Source organism: Halichoeres trimaculatus, unplaced genomic scaffold (assembly GCF_033239565.1).
Source record: "Halichoeres trimaculatus isolate MK-OKI-2021-1 unplaced genomic scaffold, fHalTri1.1 fHalTri1_scaffold_5, whole genome shotgun sequence".
NCBI lineage: Eukaryota > Metazoa > Chordata > Actinopteri > Labriformes > Labridae > Halichoeres > Halichoeres trimaculatus.
Window position 1 is genome coordinate 34,354,772 of NW_027437183.1, and position 8,039 is coordinate 34,362,810.

Genomic DNA, 8,039 nt, shown 5'->3' on the forward strand with positions numbered 1-8,039 from the left:
ACTTCTTCCCATAGTTCCACTTTGCTCACTGTCCTGTCCTCTCAGCAAAGGCATAAGACACCCTAATATAAAACTTAACTTTTGACCATCTTTCTGGGAGTCTCTGAATTTGTCTTGTAGGTTCCATCGGATCATTGCTGTAGATGGCCTGCTGCTGTGGCCCTGAAAGACTCCAGATGCTACAGCTACAACAGTCTCACCATCATTATCATAACTGCTAAAACCCAGAGCTACAGACTCTTTATCTCTCTTTAACTCCAACCTGGTCTTAGAAAATGCCTGTCTAACATGAGTGTGGTTCTGTTTGAGGTTTCTGTCTGTGTGAAGTTTGTTCTCACTGCTGTAACTCACTAAATACTGCATAGCTCTCTACTCACAGTGGCTGAAGTTGAGATCGAACTCCTTATCTTGTCCTGATGTTCGGTTTCTTTTAATAATACAACATTAGCAGGTCCTAGCAGGGATGGCATAATAGGTGGGCCCAATGGTCCCACCCACTTTTCAATAGGCCCACACTTAACTTTTCTTTCAAAAAAAGAAAAAGAAAAAAAGAAACAATATTAATATTTACGCAATTTTCTTCACAAGATCAGTTTGGCTACCTTTTAGCCTGTTTGAAAAGACAAACAAACAACAACATTAACAACAACAACAACAACATAAAATAGGAGTAATGACTAATTTATCTTCATGGTATATGGGTGGGACTTGAAAGTGATTCTTGGAACGACTGTAGATTTTTGTCTTTTCTTTAAGCATGGTTCTTGTCCCTGCTGTCACAGCCTACAGTAAATGAAAAGCTGTAGCCATGCAGCTCACTGGTGCATTAGCACACTACCCTTTGGCCTGGAGCATGGGGATTGATCTGTACAATGCACAAAAACATTATAAAATTTGCAGTCAAATATTAGAGGAGCAAAAGCAACCAAATCCACTCTTAAACCACACATGGAAACAGTCGATTCAGTCGTCTTTAGTAATTCAAATGTTGAACTTATAACTTTTGTCATTTAAGGCCCAAACAAAATTTGTCTGGTCCACCCAAAACTGAAGTCCTGGCTCTGGGACTGAGACTGATTGGTTTTGGAAAAAATCTTGAAATTAAATTTGATGAAATTTGGCACTTTATCAATACAGATTGATTACCTGATTGATTGATCGGTTGAAAGGAGTCATACCCCTAGGTGCACAGTTAAATTTTAGCAATAATTGTCTGTAGTGACAAAATGTGACAAAAACAAAATTTGTATCTATTATTTATTAATTTATTCCTTTTATACCTATTTTTAAAAAATATTTTTACATTACATTCCCATTATTTTGCTTAATATATTCATATTAAATTTTCTATTTATTTTTAAGCTTTAACTATTCTCTCAATTTGTGCCCTTTGAATCCAACATTGAAGCACAAGAAAACTAGAACTTATTTTTCATGTATTTATTTTTATGTCCGTGGCTCATAAATGCGTTCATTCTGAGCCAATGAGGAGCAGAGGGGATGTAAAAGCGAATATTAACGAGCCAATATAAACTCATAAATCATCTTGACTCTGGACACGCCCCCTGCTCTCCTATTGGCTGCTGCCTGCCTCACGCTGAGTCCCCCCTTCACTCATTTAAATAGCCCCAGTTGCGCAATTTGATGAATAGTGTCGCTGTCAAAAGCGTCAGAAACAGATGAAGACACGGTCAGAGACAGACAGCTGTAATAAGCGAGGAGGAGAGCAGAGGAAGAGGAGCTGCGTCATGTCTCGTCCTCACGGTTTCATGTAGTTGTGTTTTCCGCGGAGTCCTGCATGCCAGTCCGGTGGAGTTTGCTCAACTGTTCCCGTCGCCGTGCCGTGCTGTCCCGGGCTAATGTTGTGCGGCTCAGCCTCGCTTTGGAGAACTATGGAGTCCAGAACACGTCCAGTCTGAGAGCGGATTTAAAGGTCTAACCTCGTCGAGACTCTTTGTGAATATTTCCTCTTGTTTTGAACTTTAACCGCAGGAGGGAAACCTTTGGCTCGTGGAGGTAAGCTCTCTCCTTTTCCTGTTTGACCCGCGCATTTCACAATTTACTCCAGAATCTCCTGATTTCTAACGAGAAAACACAAAACACTCAGGATTAGGTTGATTTCTATAGCAGAAATCTTCAACATAGCAAATGAAACCAGTGTTACTGACTTATTTTAAAAGATTTAGTCTCAGTAACGCCTCTGGCAGTCATCTAAAAGTCTTCAATCATAATGTTCTGTTGTCTTCAGACACAGCCAGTCCTCCTGGTTGGACTTGTTAAACCATAAAAAGAACATCCATCCATTGAACATGCGTGTATGTGTTACATTTCACGTGCTACAGTTAGCAGGAGGTGAAAACATCTGAATGAATCTCATCGTATTGATCAGTATGTCAGTGAGGATCAACCTGTTACAGCATGCTGTGCAGGTTTGAAGGCTTTCTTCTAACTATTGCAAAGTAAATACCAACAAACATAAACAAACGTGCTTCAAAACAAGATAGTGTTGTGGAACTTAATCATAATGAGTCATGCCTTAAAAATATACCAGAATTTAAGGATGTATGATGTTGCAGTGTTTTATTTTTTTTCCAGTTGTTAGCTACCTTTTGATGTGCTTTCTGATTAAATGTGTGGAAGAAATCATCATAAAACAAAAGCAGTTTGGAAATAGCTTGTGCTTTATGGCTGTCTGATTTGTCCAACCTGTACTCTGTGTGTCCAGAAGCCTCTCGAGGCCATCATGGTGAACAGCCAGGCGCCCGGCGTCCCATCAGCCCCCAGGTCTTGTGCAGGATGTGGGGGGAAGATCGCCGACCGCTTCCTGCTCTTCTCCATGGAACGCTACTGGCACACTCGCTGCCTCAAGTGCTCTTGCTGCCAAGCCCAGCTGGGGGACATTGGCACCACCTGCTACAGCAAAGGGGGCATGATTCTGTGTCGGAGCGACTACATCAGGTGAGAGGCAGGAAGAGGCAGGAAGAGGCAGGGAGAGAGGAAGCTGCTGCTTTCAGATTTGGAGGCTGCACACACTGAGCAATCTGTGTTTTCTGTGTTTGCAGACTGTTCGGGCACAGCGGGGCGTGCAGCGCCTGCGGCCAGTCGATCCCCGCCAACGAAATGGTGATGAGGGCGCAGGGAAATGTTTACCACCTCAAGGTAAATCCCCAGATCTCACATCAGCACACTTTGTCTCCCACTGCGTGTTTGACAGGAGCATCTGGGATTTGTTGGGAGGTGCTGAGAGGGGATTGTGTGTCCCCTCAGTGTCAGGAGGAGGAAGCAGAAATGTGACTTCCATCCTTTTCCCGCAAATCACACTTTGTTCAAGACTAATTTTAGGAGATGCAACACTGATTTCCTCATTTCAGTGCTTATTTGTTCATCTCCATGTGGTTTTTTTTTCCGTCAGTTTCCTGACTTTAATTCATGTCTGTCTTTATCCTCTGCCCCTCTGCAGTGTTTCAGCTGTGCCACCTGTAGAAACAGACTGATGCCTGGTGATCGCTTTCATTACATCAACGGTACAATCTTCTGTGAGCACGACAGACCCGGCGCTGCCTTGCTCAGCAGCCACCTGCCTCCAATTCAGAGCAACTCTGTGCTGACGGATCAGAAGGTGAATAAAAAATGTTTCTGATAAGAGCCTCTAATAAAACTGACAAGCTTAAACTCCGCTCATATAGCAGAGCGTGCACAAAAATATCAGTTTATTTATGACAAGATTCCAAACAAACCAAAGTGTCTGCTTGTAAGTCTGGGAAAGTGTAAAAGTAACAGTTAAAAAAAGTGTGAAAGATGCTGAGTTAAATTAATAGTAAACAAGTAGTTTTACCTAAAAAAAACTAAGCCTGAGTACAGTTAGAGATACACATACAGTTATTTACACTCCTGGATGCATGCTGTTGTAAAGCTTTATCATTTTGTTGAGAGACTTTTTTAGGGCTGCAGCTATTGAATATTATAGTACTCGAGTATTCTACTGAAAATCCCATTGATTAATCGAGTAATCGGATAAAATACATTTTTGTTTAGTTAAAGAGCAGTTATTTTTCAAATGAAAACTTTTCTTTTTAAGAAATAGAGTTTTCTGATACAGCATGTCAATAAGAGCACTTGCTTTGGTAGCTCCAAAATTTGTGAACACACTTTGACACATTTTTTGTGCCTTGTACATCTCATCAAATGTTGCGGATCCAAATGGCACCTGTTTCGTAGAATGACCCATTAGTCTCCAAACTCCAGAAAAGAAGCTAGATTTGTTGCTAGTTGCTATTTTGTATAAGAGGTAGCTTGAGGGGTCTGAAAACTCTCTTAATATGGCCTCAGCTCTATTTGAAATACCACCCTTTGATCTTTTTTAAAATCAAACGATTCCTCGAGGCGGAGAAAATTACTCGAGTAATTTTTGTAATCGAGTACCTTGAATCATGTCAAGGAATCATTTCAGCTCTAGACTTTTTGCTGCACAGATTTTTCTTTTGTAAAAGCAGCAGCAACATCATTTGAATTACAAATTAAAAAGGCTTCATCTTGACTATCTGCAGTATGAGTGCTAACAGGTGACTGCGTTCATATTAATTCAGTATCAGCAAACATTATGACATTTTCTATGTGGTTAAAACTGCACAAGCTTTGTTGTGCTGCATAAAGGTTTTTAAAGGACAAGGGAGGGTTAAAAAAGAAAAGAACATAAAGTAAAGAGCATAAAAAGAAAAGTACAGAGCAGTTATTTCTGCAAATAACTGTCTGCAAAGCACACTGCTTCCAACATGGTAACCCTAAAGTTTTATTTTGGAAAAAGAAGAAAATGAAAGAAGTAGGAAATATAAACTTATTGATCTTAAAACTAAGCATTTTTTCTTCATGTTCCTCTAACTATTACCAGGAATATGAACTCTGAGCAGACAACGTGGCTTATAAAGAGCTCAGAACATTATTATCACATTTTAGAGTGTTTCCTTTTTCTTTATTAACTAATGTTTAAACGTAATGTTTAAACTGCATGAAGTGAATCTAGGTGTTTCTGTTGTACTTTCAGTAAAAATATCTCATTACACTTAATACAGCATTAAAAAATATTATTTAAGATATTAAAAGACCAAATATTGTCTTTTTTGCTTGTAAAGGGTAACAAATTTGTAAATTTGGTAAGAAAAATGTACTTTTTGAGTTACTCATTCAAATTGTAATGCTTTAATTAAAAAAAAAACTCAATAAGTTTATTATTTTTACCCTATTTATCAGATGTTTTTACTCTACTACAAGCAATTCTGACCTCATTATCATCTTTTTAATGTCTCAATAATACTTTCTGGACTTGTTTGGTGAATTTGCTTCATGTTGAGTCTTAAAAACACGTTTTCACCCAAAACAACACAAAAACACTGGCTTAGATTTCAGCTTTTTAGTTGAATAGTTTGTATTTATAAAAGAGTTTCTCTTTGATCTCCTGAAGACTCCCTTATATTTACATTTTAAGAATAAAACAGCATATTTCTTGTTTGAATTATGTGGGTGAACCTGCCGTGTAACCTGCCTAACATCCTCCCCCTCTGTCTTCACCTGTCTGCAGGTGTGCTGAGCACCAGGCGTCTTGTGTTTCCCCGTCCTGAGCTTCACTTCTCTGCAGTACAACGTTTCCTCCTCCTGCTTCTTCTTTCACCGTTTTGTGGCTCCTCATCTCTGAGCTGCCGTGTGTTTTTTCTCGGAGAGGACCCTGTTTTTCCACGTACCAACCCCCCCTGTTCGTCACCGTATCAGAGAATCTGTATCCCGAAGTATAAAGTCTCGTTTATGTTGTGATCTGTTAGAGTGGTCTGTGCATCCCGCAAAGACTTCAGAGTGTGTGAACTGCACTGGCAAAAAGCTCATTCAGAGCTGAGACAAAGCTGGAGGAGAACAATGATGATGATGAAAGCCTCGGCTGACTGGAAGAGGGAACAAAAAGACGCTTGAGTGAGCGTTTGATGGACTGCAGTAAAGAGACTGTCAAAGCTTCGCTTGTGCCATGTGAGCATCAGTGCTTTTAATGAACTCCTGATCTCTCTTGTACATGTTTGTCTGAGATACACGCTGAGGATGTGGAAATGTGCAGTAAGAGTAAAAAAACTTTGAATTGGTTAAAAAAAAAACTATACCTAAAAGTGTTTTTTTTTTAAAGGAAAATACAATGTTGCTGTGTCCTATAACTCATTGCACAACAAAGTAAAATCATCCCATGAAGGTTTTTTCTCTGTAGTTTTATTTCTTATCAGAACCTGTTCAGTGTGTCAAACAGTGTGCAGTTCAAAACAAAAATCCTTTTTAACGTGTTTTCTGTAGCAGCCCAGCCGGGGTCATTCCGAAGCCCCTTAGCGGCATTAGAGTGGCGTTGCATTGCATGGTACCTACTGGCATGCTGGATGTGACTGTCTCTCCTTCCTTGTAGCCCTGTATGGTGAAAACATGCCTGATTACCCAGAGGAATGGAATTAGGGGGCTTGAGCTCTGACCATTTACAGAAGCAATTAAACATGAGCCCTGTATCTGTGCTGCTGGAGCTCCTGGGAGGCTGAACTCGGGGCATATCCCGTGGCTGACTGGCTCGGTGGCTGCCTGCCTCTAATAAAGCCTAATCTGAAGCAGGCTAATTAAAGGGGAGTGGCCCCCTCTACATCCAGGGCATTTGAAACAATCTGATGTATTTACTGTTTACCATGTTCCAATTAAAGCTCCCACACAGCCCCGTTTGTTTCCCATCACAGCTCTTTGTTCTCCGCCACTCTCTGCTCGGCTTCTGAAAATTATTTCTCTGAGCTGCGTCTGGTTCGCTCTCACTTGATGCTTCTCTAAAGCTTTGTAAAAACTTGGAGCGTCTGCATACCATCGCAGGTCTGGAGTTAATCTTGGCGGTGAAGTACGCAGCGTGCAGGAGGCGACGAGATAGGATCTGTTCTACTTTCACACCTCGCCTGGGAGCATGGCAGCCATCAAACTCACACCTTAATGCGCTTAGCTATTTCAAAACGTCCCACTTGTCATGGTAGGTGCTGATACTGCATCAATTATTTATTCCACGTCTGATCAAGAAGCGTCACGCAAATTCATTAACGTATGCAAATGATCACAATTACAATTATCTTTGTATCGTGATGATGAAGAAATAAAACCTTGGCACATTCCCGAATCCCCCAGCACCACAAGTTACACTTTGCATTCAAACTAATCAAGCCTCATCTGCCTTTTGCTAATTAGCCGGAACGTTTTCAGATGCCAATTAGCAGGTCTCATGAAAAGGCTCTTTGCCATGAGGCGTTGTCTTTTATCAGAGCTTCTGCAGGTGTGTGGCTCACCATGTAGCCTGTGTCATAGGAAAGTGTTTATTCCCGCTAATTAATCATATTAACACATGCAGATGAGTGTAATTGCCAGAGCTCCTCCACCTCACACTGTGTGAAGACACAAGATGATGCCAGGATATTTTTACACGCACATGACGAAGAGGAAGAAGAAGAAGGTCGACAAAGCATCCTTGGTACCCAGACCTTCCTGTGATATAGATCCAAGATGGCTGCCTTCCTTCAGTCTGGCTCTCCTCTCTCGCTGTCGGCTCGTGGGCCAGAAGCTCCCTGGACTCAGACAATGTGCTGGCTAGTGTGCACATCCGGTAGCTGTCCAGTTTTCTTTGTGTCACCAGATGTGAGCAGCAGGAGCCTGAGAGGCTGAGTTCACACTTTGATTAAAAACGCCATGATTTTAGGTCTGTTACTGTATTCTTGCTTATTTTACTCTCAATTCACTCTTTCTGTATTTTTTTTTCTTTTTTCTTTTATTAAGCAAAACCCACGTGAATATCCCAGCAAATAATACTAAATGATGTTTCACTCTCTCCCACTTGACTCAAAAAAGTTTTATCTTTTAAGCTAAAAAGTAATGTCTTAAATATAAACATTTCCATGAAAACAGATTCTTATTAGCCCACTGAATTAGCATGAAAATGAACATTCACGTCAAGGTCAGTTTTGTTCTCATTCTGCTCTTCCTCTGAACACTTCCTG

General features: G+C 40.7%; 1 protein-coding gene across 1 annotated transcript; it reads left to right on the forward strand.

The window, feature by feature from the left end:
• The first annotated feature begins 1,621 nt into the window (after window positions 1–1,621).
• LOC141790391 (LIM domain transcription factor LMO4.1) lies at window positions 1,622–6,728 on the forward strand. The gene is made up of 5 exons (XM_074670227.1): window positions 1,622–2,016; window positions 2,726–2,958; window positions 3,063–3,159; window positions 3,461–3,619; window positions 5,576–6,728. Exons 2-5 carry the CDS (start codon window positions 2,744–2,746, stop codon window positions 5,582–5,584), a joined length of 480 nt encoding a protein of 159 aa, XP_074526328.1. The 5' UTR covers window positions 1,622–2,016; window positions 2,726–2,743; the 3' UTR covers window positions 5,585–6,728.
• Window positions 6,729–8,039: the final 1,311 nt, after the last annotated feature.

Coding starts and splice junctions, on each gene's coding strand:
- LOC141790391 (XM_074670227.1), top strand. CDS start 2,744: ATGGTGAACAGCCAGGCGCCCGGCGTCCCATCAGCCCCCAGGTCTTGT. Junction 2,959..3,062: donor TGTCGGAGCGACTACATCAG/GTGAGAGGCAGG, acceptor CTGTGTTTGCAG/ACTGTTCGGGCACAGCGGGG. Junction 3,160..3,460: donor GAAATGTTTACCACCTCAAG/GTAAATCCCCAG, acceptor GCCCCTCTGCAG/TGTTTCAGCTGTGCCACCTG.